This window comes from Heterodontus francisci, chromosome 4 (genome assembly GCF_036365525.1).
Source record: "Heterodontus francisci isolate sHetFra1 chromosome 4, sHetFra1.hap1, whole genome shotgun sequence".
NCBI classification, from domain to species: Eukaryota; Metazoa; Chordata; class Chondrichthyes; order Heterodontiformes; family Heterodontidae; genus Heterodontus; species Heterodontus francisci.
The window spans coordinates 150,172,905-150,195,275 of record NC_090374.1 but is presented as its reverse complement, the minus strand read 5'-3'; the positions used below and the strand labels follow the sequence as shown (position 1 = coordinate 150,195,275).

At 45.3% G+C, this 22,371-nt stretch overlaps 1 protein-coding gene across 2 annotated transcripts in view; it reads left to right on the top strand.

Annotated features, from left to right (window-relative positions):
• Window positions 1-22,371, top strand: part of fbxo10 (F-box protein 10) — a 97,472-nt gene that overhangs the window by 4,983 nt on the left and 70,118 nt on the right. For both annotated transcript variants that reach the window (XM_068030321.1, XM_068030322.1), the window contains exon 2: window positions 3,176-3,766. In XM_068030321.1, coding sequence (XP_067886422.1) covers window positions 3,176-3,766 — 591 coding nt within the window. The remainder of the gene's footprint in view (window positions 1-3,175; window positions 3,767-22,371) is intronic.

Below are 22,371 nucleotides of genomic sequence, written 5' to 3'. Positions count from 1 at the left end.
TGCATTTCTACATGGACTGCTTCAGTGTCTGAGGAGACGCGAATAGTGCTGAACATTGTGAAATCATCAGCGATCATCCTCACTTCCGACCTTATGATTGAAGGAAGGTCATTGATGAAGCAGCTGAAGATGATTGGGCCTAAGACAGTCCCCTGAGGAACTCCTGCAGTGAGGTCCTGGAGCTGAGGTGATTGACCTCCAACAACCACAACCCTCCCTCTTCCTTTGTGCTAGGTATGACGCCAACCAGCGGCGAGTTTTCCCACTGATTCCCATTGACTTCAGTTTTGCTGGAGCTCCTTGATGCCATACTCGGTCAAATGCTGCCTTGATGTCGAGGGCAGTCACTCTCACCTCCCCTCGAGTTCAGCTGTTTTGTCCATGTTTGGACAAGGTCATAATGAGGTCAGGAACTGAGTGGCCCTGGTGGAACCCAAATGAGCGTTATTGAACAGGTTATTGCTAAGCAAGTGCTACTTGATAGCACTGTCAATGACACCTTCCATCATGAGAGTGGACTGATGGGATGGTAATTGGCCGGGTTGGACTTGTCCTGCTTTTTGTGTACAGGACGTACCTGGGCAATTTTCCACATTGCTGGTTAGATGCCATTGTTGTAGCTGTACTGGAACAGCTTGGCTAGGGGCACGGCAAGCTCTGGAGCACAGGTCTTCAGTACTATTGTCGGAATATTGTCGGCGCCCATAGCCTTTACAGTATTCAGTGCATAAAATGTTTTGATACATAAGGGACTGAATAAAGGCAAGTAATGTGTAACTATTACAATTAGATGAGTTTATGAAGTCGGTCTCTTTGCAACCTTTAGGATTCTTTAGCATTCTTGCGTACACAGGTTCTTGTTGAAGTGTGTACTTCCAGGATATAGTAAATCAGAAATTCTCTAAAGGGGATAAGTTCAATTCCAGATGATCAATTCAAGCTAACATCAGCCAGTTTGATTCAATTACTGCTGAATAGTTTGGCCATTTATATAATGTATGTTGTGACACATTACAGGGTCCTGCTAGGTTACTGACTAAGATCACTGAGGCCATAATTTTAGAAGATTGTTTTTGCGTCTTCGCATGCTTCCACTCCTCGGCTAGAAGAACAAAAAGTTCTCATTCCTCCCTCAACCAATGCAACAACAACAGCTTGCAATTATAAAGTGCCTTTTAACACGGTAAAAGATTCCAGGGTACTTTGCTGGAGCATTAACAGAATTTGACACCAAACTGCTTAAAGATAGGTGATGAAAAGCTTGATCAAAGAGGTAGATATTAAGGAGTATCTTAAAGGAGGACAGAGGGGTAGAGAGGTTTAGGGAGAAACTCCAGAGCTTGGAGCCTAGACAGCTGAAGGCATGGCCATGGATGTGAGTTAGTATGCAGGCAGCAGAGTTTTGGTTGAGCTTAAATTTACTGACAGTGGATAATGGGAGACTTGCTAGGAGAGCATTGGAATAGTTTAGTCTGGAGGTAACAAAGTATGGATTAGAGTTTTGACAGCAGATGGGCTGAGGCAGGAGCGGAGAAGGGCAATGTTACGAAGGTGAAAGTAGGTGGTCTTAGACGATATGAGGTCAGAAACTCAGCTCGGTCAAATAGGACGTAGTGGCTTTGATCTTCCCAACATCAAATTGGGGGAAATTTCTGCTCATTCATTACTGTATGTCTAACCAGCATGACTAGCCAGAGGCCTTGTAGAGGTTAAGAGAGGTGGTAGTGAGGTAGACCTGCATGTTTTCAGGATATATGAGAAATCTAATGAGTTTTCGGATGATGTTGCAGAAGGACAGCATTCAGATAAGAAATAAGAAGGAGCCAAGGATAGATCCTTGGGAGATTCCAGAAGTAACGGTGCAGAAGTGGGAAGAGAAGCCGTTGCTGGAGATTCTCTGGTTGGTTCTGAATAGATAAGAATATAACCAAGCGAGGGCAGTCCCGCCCAGATGGGCAAAGGAGGTGAGGTGTTGGAGGAAGATAGTGCGGTCAGTCGTGTCAAAGGCTGCAGACAGGTCAGGAAGGATGAGGAGGGATTGTTCAAAGTTAAGCAGCCAGTTAATCTGGCAATATTATCTAATTTGTACTGAGATTTTGAAAGGCACTATATAAATGCATGTTCTTTCTGGTGTAAAGTGGTTCAGAGGTACAGTTGTATGATGTAAGTGCACTTTAAAAGACTTGTGAAAACAGCTGCTGTTGCTCTGTAGCCTGAGCTGCTTGTTTATTGCTCCTCAATTGTTTGTGATACAGCTTTGATCAGTGAGTTGGAAATGAACAGACAGAATAGGTGAGTTATTTTTCAGTGGCTGCTAATCAAGCAATCAATGGAGGTCCACTAACCATATGTCGGATCGGCTCACTGATGTCACTTTATAATGTATATGACTACATTCATTTCGATCACAGGGATTTCCTGAGAGTTAAACATGATGATAATGCCCAGAAACATGCTTCACAGATCATATTAATAGTTCTGAGGCGAAAGTGTGAGTTGTATCTGGTGTCCTGCTTGCTTATCTAGATATTTGAATTGTGATAATGTTCTTAAAATAGCCAAGTTGCAATGAATTTGAGTCGTTATAAACAAGATTCTGATCATGTACTGCAATTTCTCGACATTCTGGTGACTAGTTCAGATGAAACTCTCATTTGACCTCTCTCGGGACAATGCACTGTAAGAGATGCATACCGAAAGCAGTATAGAGGAGAAACAAAATGTACAATTCGCCATCCTTGGCCCCGTGGTAGCACTTTTGCCTCTTAGTTAAGAGATTGAGTTTAAGTTCTATTCTAGAACTTGTGCACATAATCTAGGCACATAATCAACACTTTTCTGTATTGCTAAGGGAATGCTGAGTGTCACAGAATGCTGCCTTTTGGATGTGACAAGGTTCTGTCTCCCTTTTCAGATGGGCTCAGAAGACTGGTGCTGCTTGAAAAAGAGCATGGGTGTCCTGTGCAATATGTATCTCAACTAACATCAGTAAAACAGATCAATTAGTCATTCATCTCATTGCTGTTTGTGCACAAAATTAGCTAAGTAATACAGTGACTGCACTTCAAAGTAATTCATTGACATTAGCAAATATCCTGAGGAGTCAATGGTACTATATCAATAGAACTTCTTTATGTTTTATACGTTTGTCTAACAGATTCTTTTTAATTCATAGATGACTATGGAGATCAGTGGTCTCCCAGTGGAGTTGTGGCGCCTGATTCTTGCATATTTACCTCTCCCAGACCTGGGTCGCTGCTGTGTGGTGTGCAGAGCCTGGTACGAACTGATTATCAGCCTGGATAATACCCGATGGAGACAGCTGTGTCTTGGATGCAGTGAGTGCAAACATCCAAACTGGCCTAATCAACCTGATGTTGAACCCCATTCCTGGCGGGAGGCTTTTAAACAACATCACTTAACTTCAAAAATCTGGACCAAAAACGCCCAGGACCTGGAATCCTCAAACTGTTTGTATTTATTTAGGCGGAAGAAGGATAGAAAAACAATATTCGTCGGCCCGACAAGTGAACATGTAAACATCAGGAGTGCCTTAGCAGTTGCCAATGTATATGATAAGATTATTGTTTCCCCTGGAGTGTATGAAGAACAGAATGAGGTGACTTTAAAGGTCCCTGTAGAGATAATTGGACATGGAAAGCTAGGAGATGTGGCACTCCTCATTAGTTTTGATCAACACTGTCCAACAGCAAGGCTATGCAATCTGGTCCTTATGCCGGCGTGGTTCACGCCTGTTGTGTACAAGGTGAGCATTCATTCCAGAATCTCTAGTAGGAACATTGGAATCATTAGTTGAAACATTGCCAAAGTCTAGCTAGTTGGCCTTCTACATGATGCAATGTTAAATGGAGTTGATGATTGATAATATCAGTTACTGTCTATACATTAGTCTACAACAGTCCCAGACATGAGGTGAGGAAAACCCCCAGTGGTGGAGAGCTTTGGGAACCATTGGTCCAAAGTCACCTGTTCCCTCCAGGCATGGGACATTTACCACATCGTGTCACAGATTGCTCATATACTGTATTTTTGTGTATTCTTATCATGGATTAAGCAGGTATTTTCATAAAGAGGAGATTTTTCACCTCATTAATCCAGTGTGCAAGTCTCAGTTTACTATGCTATGGCTTGAGATATTGTACCCAAATTCTACAATTTATGGTGTATTCAGTGCAATCAATTCCATCTCATTGAACAATTGAAAACCTTAATCGTTTTAGAGCGTAAAGCCAAAATGTGTTCTTGCTTTGTGTGAATTTTGTGCTCATCCAAGTGAGTGAGTGTTAGTGCTTTGGAATAGAATCCTTTCTGTTTTAGGTTCTCCAGTGTGAGTGTTGGGCCCTCCCAATCACTTGTCTAACACCACCAGCTGCTCTCCATTTCCAGTACCAGCCATCCTGTGCCCCTGAGTTAGATTGCCAGTGTAAAGTCAGTCTTGAGCTGTAAGCTGATTCTGAGTAGGAGTTGCATTGATTATTTTATGCAGGATCCTTTCAACCAGCAGAGGAGATGATTGTACTCTTAGTCTGGGTAGATTTGAAACCAGGTTGGAGAGGCCAAAAAATAGAGTTTGATCTAATGTACACCCCAGACCCAAGAAAATGTCTTGAAGAGAGGCCTTTTACTTTTGGGGGCGCCTTTTGGAAATGGCCAGTGATCATCCTTCAGCTGTACGCACACATACGTACTGAAAAAGTTGAGTAAATGCTGGAAAGGCTCTGGTTGCCTGGCCTTTCTTGAAGCTGCTGGTTTATGGATTTAATAACTACATGCTCAGACCATTATTGCCTTGTGCTATTTTGTTGCTGAACCTCATCCAGTTTCCTGCAACAAAGAGCTTAGTGTGGTTCAGGTTGCTGTAATGATATAAACATGCCGGACGATAGAAGCACTTGACTCCTGCCAGGTAATGGTGCAGTTTAAACCTGGAGGAGGACAGTGCGGGTGCGTCACATAGGCCCGCACCTGATGTCTGCATTTGTCACTTTTTGTGCTGAATCCCTTAGCAACTAGTAAAGAAGTGAGCTGAAAATTTAAGGGTCGTCACATTGTTTTCATACAAGGCGGTTGCCTCCTGAAAACTAATAACGGAAGAAAACCACGAGAACATTTAGACTGTATACATTGGATACAAGTTACTAACCTGGCTGGATGCTTTAGGCTCACTATTTCAATAGGGTGTCTCTATAACTTAGCTGGAAGTCTGAAATGTTCTAGGTGGGTGGTGGGCGGCTAACATTTAGCCAGACTTCAGCATTTGATAAATATTTTGTTTTACGGACATTCTTTAATGATATCATCCAGCGAGCCAGTGATGTGAACTGGTCAGGATTTGCCTTGCAGTCATTTGCATATTTTGAGGATGCAGTTTGCATTTTTCTGTACAATTCAAAACTGTAATTTTCAAGACTGAGATTGTTCGATTTATTTTGAGTAAGGGTATCGAGGGATCTGGATCAAAGAAAGGCCAATGGAGGAAAGATACAGATTAGCCATGATCTAATTGAATGCTGGAACAGGCTCAAGTGGCTGAATGGCTTACTCCTATTGCATAATTCCCTAGTGTAGAGCATACAAGATGGACCAATAGATAGGTCTTGTCCTTCAGTCCTATGACCTATAACTCGATAACCTGGTGCACGGTGCAAAAATAGTTTGCATTATTATTAACTAGTGGAGACCTGCAAAACATTTGCAGTGGAATTATGGAACAGTACTTCTTTTAATCCCCATTCAATGCCATTCCAACTTTCCCATGTGATCCCTCTCATGCCATACCCATAAGAAATAGGAGTAGGCCATTCGGCCCCTCATGGCTGATCTGCCCCAGACCTCAACTCCTCTTTCGAGACAGCTCCTCATAGCCCTCAACTCCCTGATATTTCAAAAATCTGTTTACCTCTTTAAATACTTTCAGTGATCTAGCCTCCACAACTCTCTGGGGCAGAGAATTCCAGACATTCACTACCCTCTGAGAGAAGAAATTCCTTCGCATCTCAATTTTAAATGAGTGTCTCCTTATTCCATAAGTATGTCCTCTAGTTCAAGATTCCCCCACTAGTGGAAACATCATCTCAACATCTACCCGGTCAAGCCCCCTCAGAATCTTGTACGTTTCAGTAAGATCACCCCTCATTCTTCTAAACTCTAATGAATAAAGGCCTAACCTGTTTAGCTGTTCTCGATAAGTCAACCCCTTCATCCCAGGAATAAGCCCAGTGAATCTCTTTTGAACTGCCTCCAATGCCAGTATATCCTTTCTTAAATACAGGGACAAAAACTGTACACCGTACTCCAGGTGCAGCCTCACCAACACCTTATACAGTTGTAACAAGACTTCCCTATTTTTAAACTACAACCCCCAAAGCAATAAAGTCCAAAATTCCATTTGCCTTCTTAATTACTTGCTGCACCTGCATGCTAACTTTTTGTGTTTCATGCACAAGAACACCCAGATCCTTTCTTGCTGCACTTTTTTGGACTCTCTCTCCATTTAAATAATAGTCTGCCTTTTGATTCTTCCTACCAAAGTGCATGACCTCACACTTTCCTACATTAAACTCCAGGTGCCAAGTTTTTACTCACTCACTCAGCCTATCTATATCTCCTTGCAGATTCCTTATGCCCTCATCACATGCCCTCCCACCTATTTTTGTATTGTCAGCAAATTTGGATATATTACACTCTGCCCCCTCCTCCAAGTCATTGATATAGATAGTAAATAATTGAGGCCCTGGGACTCCACTAGTTATGTCTTTCCAACCTGAAAAAGGCCCATTAATCCTGACTCGCTCTCTCGCACTTCTGTGAGTTAACCAATCCGCAGTCCATGCAAATACATTATCCCCACTACTGTTATAATTGTGGTGTAATCTCTTATGTGGCACCTTATCGAATGTCTTCTGGAAATCCAAATACACTACTTCTACTTTCTCAACTCTGCTTGTTATATCCTGAAAGAACTCTAGCAAATTTGTCAAACATGATTTCCCTTTCACAAAACCATGTTGACTCTGTTTGATTGCATTAAGCTTTTCTAAATATCCTGCTATTTCTTCCTTAATAATGGACTCTAGCATTTTCCCAACGATCGATGTTAGGCTGACTGGCCTATAGTTTCCTGCATTTTGTCTCCCTCCTTTCTTGAACAGGGGCATCACATTAGTGGTTTTCCAATCCGCTGGGGTGCTCCCGGAATCCAGCGAGTTTTGGAATATTTCGACCAATGCCTCCACTATCTCTGCATCCACTTCCTTTAAAACCCTTGGATGTAGGCCATCAGGTCCTAGTGACTTGTCTGCCTTTAGTCCCATTAGTTTGTCAAATACTTTGTCCCTCATGATTGAGACTGTTACAAGATCTTTCCTCCCATTAGCTCCTTGCTTATCTGATATCTGTGGGATGTTTATAGTGTCCTCCACCATGAAGACCGATGAAAAATATTGGTTTAAATTATCTGCCATTTCCCTGTTCTCCGTTATCAATTCTCCATTTGCATCTTCCAAGGGTCCCACGTTCAGTTCAGCTACTCTCTTTTTATGTACCCGAAGAAGCTCTTGCTGTTTGTTTTTATATTTCTTACCAATTTACTTTCATAGTCAATTTTCTCCCTCTTCATTTGTTTTTTAGTCATCCGCTGCTGGTTCCTTAAAAAAAAAATTCCCAATCCTCTGGCTTACCACTAGTTTTGCCGCTTTGTATGCCTTAGTTTTTGATTGGATACTCTCCTTGACCGCCTTTGTTAACCACGGGTGGTTCATCCTTCTCATCGAGTCCTTCTTTTTGACCGGGATAAATGTTTGCTGAGCGTTAAGAAATATCTGGTTAAATGTCTGCCACTGCTGATCCACTGACCTCCCCCTTAGTCTATCTTCCCAGCCCACTTTAAACAACTCTTTCTTCATACCTCTAATTGCTCTTGTTTAAGTTGGGGACACTGGTTTGAGACCCGAGTTGCTCGCCCTCAAATTAAATTTGAAATTCTACCATGTTGTGATCGCTACCCCCTCGAGGATCGTTAACTACGATATCTCTTATTAATCCTATCTCATTACACATTACTAGATCCAAAATAGCCTGTTCCCGGGTAGGTTCTGCAATGTATTGAGCAAAGAACAAAGTAAATTACAGCACAGGAACAGGCCCTTCGGCCCTCCAAGCCTGCGCCGATCCAGATCCTCTATCTAAACATGTCGCCTATTTTCTAAGGGTCTGTATCTCTTTGCTTCCTGCCCATTCATGTATCTGTCTAGATACATCTTAAAAGACGCTATCGTGCCCGCGTCTACCACCTCCGCTGGCAACGCGTTCCAGGCACCCACCACCCTCTGCGTAAAGAACTTTCCACGCATATGCCCCCTAAACTTTTCCCCTCTCACTTTGAACTCGTGACCCCTAGTAATTGAATCCCCCACTCTGGGGGGGAAAAAGCTTTTTGCTATCCAACCTGTCTATACCTCTCATGATTTTGTACACCTCAATCAGGTCCCCCCTCAACCTCCGTCTTTCTAATGAAAATAATCCTAATCTGCTCAACCTCTCTTCATAGCTAGCGCCCTCCATACCAGGCAACATCCTGGTGAACCTCCTCTGCACCCTCTCCAAAGCATCTACATCCTTTTGGTAATGTGGCGACCAGAACTGCACGCAGTATTCCAAATGTGGCCGAACCAAAGTCTTATACAACTGTAACATGACCTGCCAACTCTTGTACTCAATACCCCGTCCGATGAAGGAAAGCATGCCGTATGCCTTCTTGACCACTCTATTGACCTGCGTTGCCACCTTCAGGGAACAATGGACCTGAACACCCAAATCTCTCTGTACATCAATTTTCCCCAGGACTTTTCCATTTACTGTATAGTTCACTCTTGAATTGGATCTTCCAAAATGCATCACCTCGCATTTGCCCTGATTGAACTCCATCTGCCATTTCTCTGCCCAACTCTCCAATCTATCTATATTCTGCTGTATTCTCTGACAGTCCCCTTCAGTATCTGCTACTCCACCAATCTTAGTGTCGTCTGCAAACTTGCTAATCAGACCACCTATACTTTCCTCCAAATCATTTATGTATATCACAAACAACAGTGGTCCCAGCACGGATCCCTGTGGAACACCACTGGTCACACGTCTCCATTTTGAGAAACTCCCTTCCACTACTACTCTCTGTCTCCTGTTGCCCAGCCAGTTCTTTATCCATCTAGCTAGTACACCCTGGACCCCATGCGACTTCATTTTCTCCATCAGCCTACCATGGGGAACCTTATCAAACACCTTACTGAAGTCCATGTATATGACATCTACAGCCCTTCCCTCATCAATCAACTTTGTCATTTCCTCAAAGAATTCTATTAAGTTGGTAAGACATGACCTTCCCTGCACAAAACCATGTTGCCTATCACTGATGAGCCCATTTTCTTCCAAATGGGAATAGATCCTATCCCTCAGTATCTTCTCCAGCAGCTTCCCTACCACTGACGTCAGGCTCACCGGTCTATAATTACCTGGATTTTCCCTGCTACCCTTCTTAAACAAGGGGACAACATTAGCAATTCTCCAGTCCTCCGGGACCTCACCTGTGTTTAAGGATGCTGCAAAGATATCTGTTAAGGCCCCAGCTATTTCCCCTCTCGCTTCCCTCAGTAACCTGGGATAGATCCCATGCGGACCTGGGGACTTGCCCACCTTAATGCGTTTTAGAATACCCAACACTTCCTCCCTCCTTATGCCGACTTGACCTAGAGTAATCAAACATCTGTCCCTAACCTCAACATCCGTCATGCCCCTCTCCTCGGTGAATACCGATGCAAAGTACTCGTTTAAAATCTCACCCATTTTCTCTGACTCCACGCATAACTTTCCTCCTTTGTCCTTGAGTGGGCCAATCCTTTCTCTAGTTACCCTCTTGCTCCTTATATATGAATAAAAGGCTTTGGGATTTTCCTTAACCCTGTTTGCTAAAGATATTTCATGACCCCTTTTAGCCCTCTTAATTCCTCGTTTCAGATTGGTCCTACATTCCCGATATTCTTCCAAAGCTTCGTCTTTCTTCAGCCGCCTATACCTTATGTGTGCTTCCTTTTTCCTCTTAGCTAGTCTCACAATTTCACCTGTCATCCATGGTTCCCTAATCTTGCCATTTCTATCCTTCATTTTCACAGGAACATGTCTCTCCTGCACGCTAATCAACCTCTCTTTAAAAGCCTCCCACATATCAAATGTGGATTTACCTTTAAACAGCTGCTCCCAATCTACATTCCCCAGCTCCTGCCCAATTTTGGTATAGTTGGCCTTCCCCCAATTTATCACTCTTCCTTTAGGACCACTCTCGTCTTTGTCCATGAGTATTCTAAAACTTAAGGAATTGTTATCATTATTCCCAAAGTAGTCCCCTACTGAAACTTCAACCACCTGGCCGGGCTCATTTCCCCAACACCAGGTCCAGTATGGCCCCTTCCCGAGTTGGACTATTTACATACTGCTCTACAAAACCCTCCTGGATGCTCCTTACAAATTCTGCTCCATCTAGACCTCTAACACTAAGTGAATCCCAGTCAATGCTGGGAAAATTAAAATCTCCTATCACCACCACCCTGTTGCTCCTACATCTTTCCATAATCTGTTTACATATTTGTACCTCTATCTCACGCTCGCTGTTGGGAGGCCTGTAGTACAGCCCCAACATTGTTACCGCACCCTTCCTATTTCTGAGTTCTGCCTATATTGCCTCACTGCTCGAGTCCTCCATAGTGCCCTCCTTCAGCACAGCTGTGATATCCTCTTTGACCAGTACTGCAACTCCTCCACCCCTTTTACCTCCCTCTCTATCCCGCCTGAAGCATCGATATCCTGGGATATTTAGTTGCCAATCATGCCCTTCCCTCAACCAAGTCTCAGTAATAGCAATAGCATCATACTCCCAGGTACTAATCCAAGCCCTAAATTCATCTACCTTACCTACTACACTTCTTGCATTAAAACAAATGCACCTCAGACCACCAGTCCCTTTGCGTACATCATCTGCTCCCTGCCTGCACTTTCCCTTAGTCACGCTGACTTCATTATCTAGTTCCTTACAGGCTTTAGTTACTGCCTCCTTACTGTCCACTGACCCCCTCATTTGGTTCCCATCCCCCTGCCACATTAGTTTAAACCCTCCCCAACAGCGTTAGCAAAAGCACCCCCAAGGACATTGGTTCCAGTCCGGCCCAGGTGTGGACCGTCCAACTTGTAATAGTCCCACCTCCCCCAGAACTGGTCCCAATGTCCCAAAAATCTGAACCCCTCCCTCCTGCACCATCTCTCAAGCCACGCATTCATCCTGACTATTCTTTCATTTTTACTCTGACTATCACGTGGCACTGGTAGCAATCCTGAGATTACTACCTCTGAGGTCCTACTTTTTAACTTGGCTCCTAACTCCCTAAATTCTGCTTGTAGGACCTCATCCCGTTTTTTACCTATATCATTGGTGCCTATGTGCACAACGACAACTGGCTGTTCACCCTCCCCCTTCAGAATGTTCTGCAGCCGATCTGAGACATCCCTGACCCGTGCACCTGGGAGGCAACATACCATTCGGGAGTCTCGTTTTCGACCACAGAACCGCCTATCTACTCCCCTTACAATCGAATCCCCTATGACTATAGCCCTTCCACTCTTATTCCCGCCCTTCCGAACAGCAGAGCCAGCCACGGTGCCATGAACCTGGCTACTGCTGCCTTCCCCTGGTGAGCCATCTCCCTCAACAGTATCCAAAACGGTATACCTGTTTTGGAGGGAGATGACCGCAGGGGACACCTGCACTGCCTTCCTGCTCTTTCTCTGCCTTTTGGTCACCCATTCCTTTTCTCCCTCAACAATCCTAATCTGCGGTGTGACCAATTCGCTAAACGTGTTATCCACGACCTCCTCAGCATCGCGGATGCTCCAAAGTGAGTCCATCCGCAGCTCCAGAGCCGTCATGCGTTCTAACAAGAGCTGCAGCTGGACACACTTCCTGCATGTGAAGGAGTCAGGGACATCAGCCGTGTCCCTGAGCTCCCACATTGAGCAAGATGAGCATAACACGGGTCTGAGATCTCCTGCCATTTTTAATCTTAAGCTTAACTTAGATAAATGAAAAAGGAACAAAAAGTTTTTACCAATCTCACGATTAAAAAAAAGAGAAATAGAAAAAGCCTTACCTTATCTACACACCACCGAGTCCTTTTTTTTTGGTTAGAGGAGGAGGGCGGGTGGGAGACACTACATGTGTAGTGTCTCGGGTTCAGAAACAGCCCAAATATATAGGTTTTTACTTACCCAGCAGCCCCCTGGTCCGCCGAAAACAAAAGGAAAATTAAGTTTAAATTGAAACTGACCTTCCCAGCTGATCACTCGCTCAGCACTCTCTGCTTCCGAATAAGCTGCTGCAATTGAAATTGATCGAAGTAACAATCCCTGATGCACTCTACAAATTCGTCTTCCATGTTACCTCTGCCAATCTGATTTGTCCAGTCAATATGCAGATTAAAATCACCCATGACAATTGTAGTGCCTTTCTTCCACGTCTGTTATTACCTGAGTCTGTTATACTTTGTCCTACAGTGAGGCAACTCTTTGGGGGCCTATAGATGACTCCCACCCGTGACTTCTTCCCCATGCTATTCCTTATTTCCACCCAAACTGATTCCACATCACGATCTATTGCACCAATATCATACCCACCACTGCACTGATACCTTCCTTTATTAACAAAGCTACCCCACCTTCTTTTCCAGAAAAATAAGCAAAAAGGAACGTCGAATACCCTTGAATATTGAGTTCCCAGTCTTGGTCATCCTACAACCACGTCTCTGTAATAGCTATCAAGTCATATTCATTTATTTCTATTTGTGCCATTAACTCATCTATCTTGTTACAAATGCTGCGTGCATTCAGATAAAGAGCCTTAAGCTTTGACTTTTTAACCATTATTACTCATTCTGGTTCTAATTTCTGCTGCACTCTTCTGCTTATATTTTCTGCCCTTCCTATCACACTTTGATTACCGTTCACCTCTTCACTACCCATCCCATTCCGTTTTTATCCCTCTCATTATCATCATCCCACCCCTTCCTATGCCACCCCCATTCCATTCCTCCTAGGCCGTCGCCCCCTTTCCTTTCCTTCCTCCCCACCATGCCAGCATTCCTCACCACCACCCCCCCCACCATGCTGCCATGTCACCCCTCCCCTCCCTGCATGCTGTTCCGCCCCCACCTCTCCCATCGCTATCCCACCCTACCTCCCCCCCACACACGCACACAAAATTGCTGTCAAGAGCCCAGTAACCAAGGCTGGGGAGTAGCAAGAGATGGGAGCCAGTAGAGGAGGCCGAGGAGCAGCAGGAGACCAGGGACCAGCTGGGAGGCTGGGGAGCAGTGGAGGCCGGAGCTCAGTAACCGAGGCCAAAATTTGCATCCTCATCTTCTACCTAACATTAGAGTAGCATTCTTGACACTTTACCTGTTGCTTTTTATATTTTATATGCCTCTCAGGTTCACTCCTTCAACTTTCCTCTTGGGGTGTCAGCCCAGTAACTGAGGCCGGGGTGTGGTGAGAGCCGGGGGCCAGTAACCGAGACATGTGCGCCAGGTTCCACCCACGAATTAAGCCCATCAGAAAATGCAGACACAGAAACTATATAAGATTTTTTCTTTAAATTCTGCAGTGTTAAATCTCTCATCCCAATCTGTATCCAAATCCTTTCAGTACCAATCACCATGGTCTCCTTCGCACCCATTAGTTCCTGCCCACCAAAATGTCTTTCCGCGTTCACCAAGTGCCTTGTATTGAATCAATCAAAAAACTGTCACTCGACATGTGCTGCACTTTAATGTTACGACAAATTGTTACAAAATCTAATCAACCAATTGTCATGCCCACAGCTGCAAGTTTCATTGGACCTTGCAACTCCCCACAAACCAAGAATTAAAAACCTAACAGAAGTTGTCCTATTTTTAAAATGGATCTCCCCCTGCGATCCTATCCCATCATCACCTCAGTCTCTATTTTATATTACATTGATCAAGTTTTACCTCGGTCTCTTTCAGTTTTATATTATAGTCTCGTGAGTGTATACTAAACTTGCCTCTCGCTGAATGTGTGAAAACCTTCAATGTATCCGCTGTGGACCTGATCTTTCTGCTGAGTGTTGGGTTTTTTTGGGACTGGAGGAAGGGATTCCCCAGGGGTCTGTACTAGGACCACTGCTTTTTTTTATATATTAATGATGTAGACTTGGGTGTGCAGGACACAATTTCAAAATATTCAGATGACACAAAACTTGTAAGCATTGTGAACTGTGAGGAGGATAATAGACTCCAAGAGACCATAGATAGGCTGGTGGAGTAGACGGACACGTGGCATATAAAAATTTAATGCGGAGAAGTGTGAAGTGATACATTTGGTAGGAAGATTGAGTAGAGGCAGTATAAAATAAAATGCACAAATCTAAAGGGGTTGCAGGAACAGAGAGACATGGGGGTATATGTGCACAAATTATTGAAGGTGGTAGGGGAGGTTGAGAAAATGGTTAAATAGAGGCAAAGAGTACAAAAGCAAAGAAGCTATGATAAGCCTTTATAAAACTCTGGTTTGGCCTTAACTTGAGTATTGTGTCCAGTTCTGGGCACCACACTGTAGGAAAGATGTGAAGGTGTTAGAGAGGCCATAGAAAAGATTTATGAAAGTGCTTGCTGGGAGAGGGACTTCAGTCACATGGATAGATTGGAGAAGTTGGGATTGTTCTCCTTTTGAGAAGAGAAGGTATGATAGAAGTGTTCAAATCATGTGGGGTCTAGACAGAGTAGGTAGAGAGAAACTGTTCCCTTTGGCGGAAGGGTCATGACCCAGAGGACATCAATTTAAGGTAATTGACAAAAGAAGCAACGTTCATGAGGAAGAACTTTTTTATGCAGCAAGTGGTTCAGATTTGGAACTACCTGAGAGCATGTTGGAGACAGATAAAATCAGGGCCTTCAAAGGAGACTGGATAAGCATCTGAAGAGAAAATAATTGCTAGGCCACAGGGAAAGGGCAGGGGAGTGGGATTAGCTGAGTTGCTGTTCTAGAGAGCCGGCACAGACACAATGGGCCAAATGGACTCCTGTGCTGTAACCATTCTATGATTCCAACTATCCCATGGGTCCCGTGAACGTCGCCCAAGACCTTGCTTAAGAGGGGGTGGGGGGGGAGAGAGTCTCTGATAGGGTAGAAGGCAGGGGAGATTCAATGACAAAAGGGTTGGTGGTGCAAAGCCAAAGGGAGTGATAATGGACAAGTAAAGAAACAAAAGATGTGTCTAGAGCAATGTGAATGGCAGAATGAAGAACAACTACCATCTGGAAAAAAAAGAAAAACCAGTTAAACCTAACCTGCAAGGCAAAAGGAAATAAAATGGGGACAGAGGTTGAACTTTGTGTTGAGTCCGGAAGACTGCAAAGTACCGAATCAAAAGATGAGGTGATGTTCCTCGAACTTAAGTTGTGCTTCATTGGGACATTGCATGAGGCCAAGAACAGAGAGGTCAGCGTGAGAGCAAGATGGAGAATTAAAATGACAGGCAACTGGAAGCTCGGGGTCGCGCTTGTGGACTGAATGGAGGCGTTCTGAAAAGCGGTCACTTGTGTTTAGTCTTCCCAGTGTAGAGCAGACCACATTGTGAGCAGCAAGTACAGTGTACTAAATTGAAAGAAGTACACATAAATCACTTTCACCTGGAAGGAGTGTTTGGGGTCTTGAACAATGAAGAGAGAGGAGGTAAAAGGGCAGCTGTTGCATTTCTTGTGCTCACCTGGAAAGTGCTGTGGGAAGGGCAGGAGTTGTTGGGGGGCATCATGCTAGACCCCCACCTGCCAAGAATGTTTGTGCTGGTTTCTTTGCCTTATAATTGGAAAGCAGTGAAAAAGGATTCACCAAGGGGGAGGTGAAAACCACGGTGTGTTTAAAAGTAAACCCTATTACAGATGAAGGCTGAAAGGGAACCTATTTCTCACTTGGTCGTAACAGTGTTGATTGAGGAATGGACTAGGGTGTCGCAAAGGGAATGGTGTCTTTGGCATGCTGAAAGGGAAGGGGGAAGATGTGTTTGGTGGCATCATGCTAGAGGTGGCGGAAATGGTGGAGGATGGTCTTTAATATGGAGGCTGGTGGGGTAGAAGGTGAGGACAAGGGGAGCCCTATCATGGTTCTGGGAGGGAGGAGAACGGGTGAGAGCAGAAGTCTGGAAAATGGGGCAGACCCAGATGAGTGCCCTGACAACCACAGTAGGGGGGAATCCTCAGGTGAGGAGAAAGGAAGACGTATCGAAAGCGCAAATATGGAAGGTTGCATCATTAGAACAGATGCAATAGAGACAGAGAAACTGGGAGAATGGAATGGAGTCCTTACAGGGAGTGGGGTCGAGGTAGCTGTGAGCGTCAGTGAATATTTGTTGGTAGCCTATCCCGAGAAATAGAGACAGAAAAGTCGAGGAAGGATAGAGTCTGAGAAAGACAATGTGAATCAGAGACGGGTCAAAATTGGAGACAAAGTCACAAAGTCAATGAAATTTACCAGTTCAGAGCGAGAGCAGGAAATGGCACCAATACAGTCATCAATGTACCCGAAAAAAAAGAGGTGAGGGAGGGGGCCTGAGTAGGACTGGACAAGAAATGTTTCACATATCCCAGAAAACGGCAAACATATGGAGGTACCCATAGCAACACCTTTAATTTGGATGAAGTGAGTGGAGTTAAAGGAGAAGTGGTTCAGTGTGAAAACAAGTTCAGCCAGGCTGAGGAGGGTGGTAGTGGATGGAGACTTTGGGCCTCTGTTCAAGGAAGCAGTGGATAGCACTCAGACTGTCCTAGTCAAGAATGGTGGTGTAGAGGGACTGGATGTCCATGGTGAAGATGAGACGGTTATGGCCAGGAGATTGGAAACTTAAAGTGACGGAAGGTATCGAGTTCAGATGTAGGTGGGGAGAGACTGGACAAGGGTTGAAAAAATAGAGTCGAGATAGCAAGAAATCAGTTCAGTGGGACAGGAACAGGCTGAAATGATGGATCAACTAGCGCAGTACTGTTTATGGATCTTGGGAAGGAGATAGAAGCGGGCTGTTCGGGTTTGGAGGTTGTGGAGAGAAGACCTCCAGAAATCGTGAGGTCAGTGGCAGACCTGAGACAATGGCTTTTTAATTCTTTCATGGGATGGGAGCATTACTAGCAAGGCCAGCATTTGTTACCCATCCCTAATTGCCCTTGAGAAGGTGATAGTTAGCTGCCTTCTTGAACTGCTGCATTCCATCTGGTGAGGCACATCTACAGTGCTGTTATGAAGTGAGTTCCAGGTTTTTGACTCAGCAACAGTGAAGGAATGAATGGTGATTATAGTTCCAAGTCAGGAAGGTGTGTGACTTGGAGGGGAACTTGCACGTGGTGGTGGTCTCATGTGCCTGCTGCCCTTGTCCTTCTAGGTGGAAGAGGTCGTGGGTGTTGGAAGGTGCTGCTGAAGGAGGCTTGGCAAATTTGTTTGTTTATTTATTTTATGTTTGTTGATTTTTATTTAGAGATTCAGCACTGAAACAGGCCCTTCGGCCCACCGAGTCTGTGTCGACCAACAACCACCCATTTATACTAATTCTACATTAATCTCATATTCCCTACCACATCCCCACCATTCTCCTACCACCTACCTACACTAGGGACAATTTACAATGGCCAATTTACCTATCAACCTGCAAGTCTTTGGCTGTGGGAGGAAACCGGAGCACCCGGCGGAATCCCACGCGGTCACAGGGCGAACTTGCAAACTCCGCACAGGCAGTACCCAGAATCGAACCCGGGTCGCTGGAGCTGTGAGGCTGCGGTGCTAACCACTGTTGTTGCAGTGCATCTTGTGGATGGTACACATTGCTGCCACTGTGTGCCAGTGGTGGGGGGTGTGAATGATTAAGGTGGTGGATGGGGTGCCAATCAAGCAAGCTGCTTTGTCTTGGACAGTGTGGAGCTTCTTGAGTGTTATAGTTATCTACGGCACAGAGGAGGCCGTACGGCCCATCGAGTCCATGTCGGCTCTCTACAGAGCTATCCAGTCAGTCCCACTCCCCCACTCGATCCCTGTAGCCCTGCAAGTTTATTTCCTTCAAATGGCCATTCAGTTTCCTTTGAAGTGTTCTCGGAGCTGCACTCATCCAGGTAAGTGGAGAGTATTCAGTCACACTCCTGACATTTTTTTCATTCTTTCACTGGATGTGGGCGTCGCTGGCTAGGCCAGCATTCGTTATCCATCTCTAATTGCTCTTGAGAAGGTGGTGGTGAGCCGCTGCCTTGAACCGCTGCAGTCCATGTAGTGTAGGTACATCCACAGTGCTGTTAGGAAGAGAGTTCCAGAATTATGACCCAGTGACAGTGAAGGAATGGCTATATAGTTCCAAGTCAGGATGGTGTGTGGCTTGGAGGGGAACTTGCAGGTGGTGGTTTGTTTTTGTTTTAGAGATACAGCACTGAAACAGGCCCTTCAGCCCACCGAGTTTGTGCCGACCAACAACCACCCATTTATACTAACCGTACAGTACTCCCATACTCCCTACCTACACTAGGGGCAATTTACAATGGCCAATTTACCTATCACCTGCAAGTCTTTGGCTGTGGGAGGAAACCGGAGCACCCGGCGAAAACCCACGTGGGCACAGGGAGAACTTGCAAACTCCGCACAGGCAGTACCCAGAATCGAACCCGGGTCGCTGGAGCTGTGAGGCTGCGGTGCTAACCACTGTGTCGCCCCCATGCATGGTGTTCCCATGCATCTGCTGCCCTTTTCCTTCTAGGTGGTAGAGGTCGCAGGTTTGGAAGGTGCGTCGAAGGAGGCTTGGTGAGTTGCTGCAGTACATCTTGCAGATGTGCTTTGTAATTGGTGGACAGGCTTTGACGAGTCAGGTGGTGAGTTACTTGCTGCAGAATTTCCAGCCTTTGATCTGCTCTTGTAGCCACAGTATTTATATGGCTGGTCCAGTTCAGTTTCTGGTCAATGATAACCCCCAGGATGTTGATGGTTGGGTATTCAGCGATGGTAATGCTGATGAATGTCAAGAGGAGATGGTTAGATTCTCTCTTGTGGGAGATGGTCATTGCATGGCACTGTGTGGTGCTAATGTTACTTGCCACCTATCAACCTGAGCCTGAATGTTGTCCAGGTCTTGTTGCATGTGAACACGGACTGCTTCAGTATCAGAGGAATCACGAATGTTCCTGAGCACTGCAATCATCAGCGAACATCCCCACTTCTGACACGATGGAGGGAAGGTCATTGATAAAGCAGCTGAAGGTGGTTGGGCCTGGGATACTATCCTGAGGACTCTTGCAGTGATGTTCTGGGGCTTAGATGTTTGGCTCCAACAACCGCAACCATTGTTCTTTGTACTAGGTATGACTCCAACTAGTGGAGAGTTTTCCCCCTTGATTCCCATTGACATCAATTTTGCTAGGGCTTCTTGATGCCACACTCCGTCAAATGCTGCCTAGATGTCATGGACAATCACTCTCACTTCTCTTGCATTCAGGTCTTGTCCATGTTTGGACAAAGGCTGTGATGAGGTCAGGAGCCGAGAGACCCTGGCAGAACCCAAACTGAGCATCAGTGAGCAGGTTATTGCTGTGAAAGTGCCAGTTGATAGCACTGTCGACAACACCTTCCATCACTTTGCTGATGATGGATAGTAAACTGATAAATGGCCAGTTTGGATTTGTCCTGTTTTTTGTGGACAGGACATACCTACGTAGTTTTCCGTATTGTCTGGTGGATGCCAGTGTTGTAGCTGTATTGGAACAGCTTTGCTAGGGGTGCGGCTAGCTCTGGAGTACAAGTCTTCTGTACTACTGCCGTGACGTTGTGGGGGCCCATAGCCTTTGCTGTATATAGTGCCTTCAGTTGTTTCTTAATATCACATGGAGTGAATCGAATTGGCTGAAGACTGGCATCTATGATGCTGGGGAGCTTAGGAGGAGGTCAAGATGGATCATCCACTCGGCACTTCTGTTTGGAGATGATTGCAAATGCTTCAGCCTTGTCTTTTGCACTGACGTGTTGGGCTCCCCAACATTGACAATGGGGATGGAGTCATAGTTATTTACAGTACAGAAGGAGGCCATTTGGCCCATTTAAAAAATATATATTTTCATGGGATGTGGACGTCGCTAGCAAGGCCAGCATTTGTTGTCCATCCCTAATTGCCCTTGAACTGAGTGGCTTGCTAGGCCATTTCAGAGGGCAGTTAAGAGTCAACCACATTACTGTGGGTCCGGTGTCACATGTAGGCCAGACCAGGTAAGGACAGCAGATTTCCTTCCCTAAAGGACATTAGTGAACCAGATGGGTTTTTACGACAATCGATAGTTTCATGGCACCATTACTGACTAGCTTTCAATTCCAGATCGTTAATTAATTGAACTTAAATTTCACCAGCTACCATGGTGGGATTTGAACCTGTGTCTCTAGGGCATTAGAACTGGGCCTCTAGATTACTAGCCCAATGACATGACCATTACGCCACTGTCTTCCCTTGAGTTCATGCCGGCTCGCTACGGAGTTGCTTAGTCGGTCCCACTCCCTGGATGTTTGTGGAGTCTCTTCCTCCTCTTAGTTGTATAATTGTCCATCGCCATTCAGACTAGATGTGGCAAGACTGCAGAGCTTTGGGATATCTTAGCTTTGTCTACCGCATGCTGCTTCCGCTGTTTAGTATCCAAGTAGTCCTGTGTTGTAGCTTCACCAGGTTGACACCTCATTTTGAGGCATGCCTGGTGCTGCTCCTGGCATGTTCTCCTGCACTTCTCATTGAATCAGGGTAATGGTAGAGTGGGGGATATACCAGGCCATGAGATTACAGATTGTGGTTGAATACAATTCTGTTGTTGATGGTCCACAGTGCCTCATGGATGGCCAGTTTTGAACTGCCAGATCTGTTCTGAATCTATCCCATTTAGCACGGTGGTAGTGCCACATAGCATGATGGAGGGTATCCTCAGTGTGAAGTCGGCCCTTTGTCTTTACAAGGACTGTGTGGTGGTTACTCCCTAGTAATACTGTCATGAACAGATGCATCTGTGACAGGTAGATTGGTGAGAGTGAGGTCAGCAGATTTTTCCTCTTCTTTCCCTCACCACCTGCCATAGAGCTGGTCTGGCAGCTTGGTCAGTAGTGGTGTTACCGAGCCCCTCTTTGTGATGTTCATTAAAGTCCCCCACCCAGAGTACATTCTGTGTCCTTGCCACCCTCTGTGCTTCTTCCAAGTGGTGTTCAACATGGTGGAGTACCGATTCATTAGCTGAGGGAGGGCAGTAGGTAGTCATCAGCAAGAGGATTCCTTGCCCAAATTTGATCTGATGCCCTGAGACTTTATGGGGTCCAGAATCAATGCTGAGGACTCCCAGGGAAACTCCCTCCTAACTATGTCACTGCGCCACCACCTCTGGTGGGTTTGTCTTGCCGGTAGAACAGGACATACCCAGGATGGTGATGGAGGAGTCAGGGATATTGCCTGTAAAGTATGATTCAGTGAGTATGTCCAAGTCAGGCTGTTGCTTGACTAGTCTGTGGGACAGCTCTTTCAATTCTGGCACAAATCCCTAGATGTTGGTAAGGAGGACTTTGCAGGGTCGACTGGGCAGGGTGTGCTGTTGTTTCCGGTGCCTTGGTCGATGCTGGGTGGTCTGTCAGGTTTTATTCATGTGCAACTTTTTTGTAACAGTTTGGTACAACTGAGTGGTTTGCTAGGCAATTTCAGAAGGCAGTTAAGAGTCGACCACATTGCTGTGGGACAGGAGTCACATGAAGGCCAGACTGGGTAAGGACAACAGATTTCCTTCACTACAGGACATTAGTGAACTAGATAGCTTTTTACCATTTCACCATTACTGAGACTAGCTTTTCCTCAAACTGCTGTTCTTGACACATCCCGAGATCCAGACACAATACTATGCGCTGCCATAAGCATGCTCTTGACCTCTGTCTTCAGCAGCATTGGCTCACAAAGCTGTCCTGGTCCGCAGTTTCATTTCATCCTCCATTGCATCCGACAGTTTATCAAAAAACTTATTTTCTTCCTTAGCTTTAACAGCTCATGAGTACCAACTTCCCTGTGGATTTTTCCTCCCCTCTGACCCCATACCACCTTCGAATCTTACCCCTTGCCATGTATTCACGATACCCTGCAGCCTTCCCCTCCCTGACTCTGAACAATCTGTCCTTAGCAAAGGCCTCAGCTTCATCCCCTTACACCCCACCTCACTGAACTTCATGCTCGGCTTGACGATGAGCTCTTCTTCCTTCACCTTCGGCTCCGTG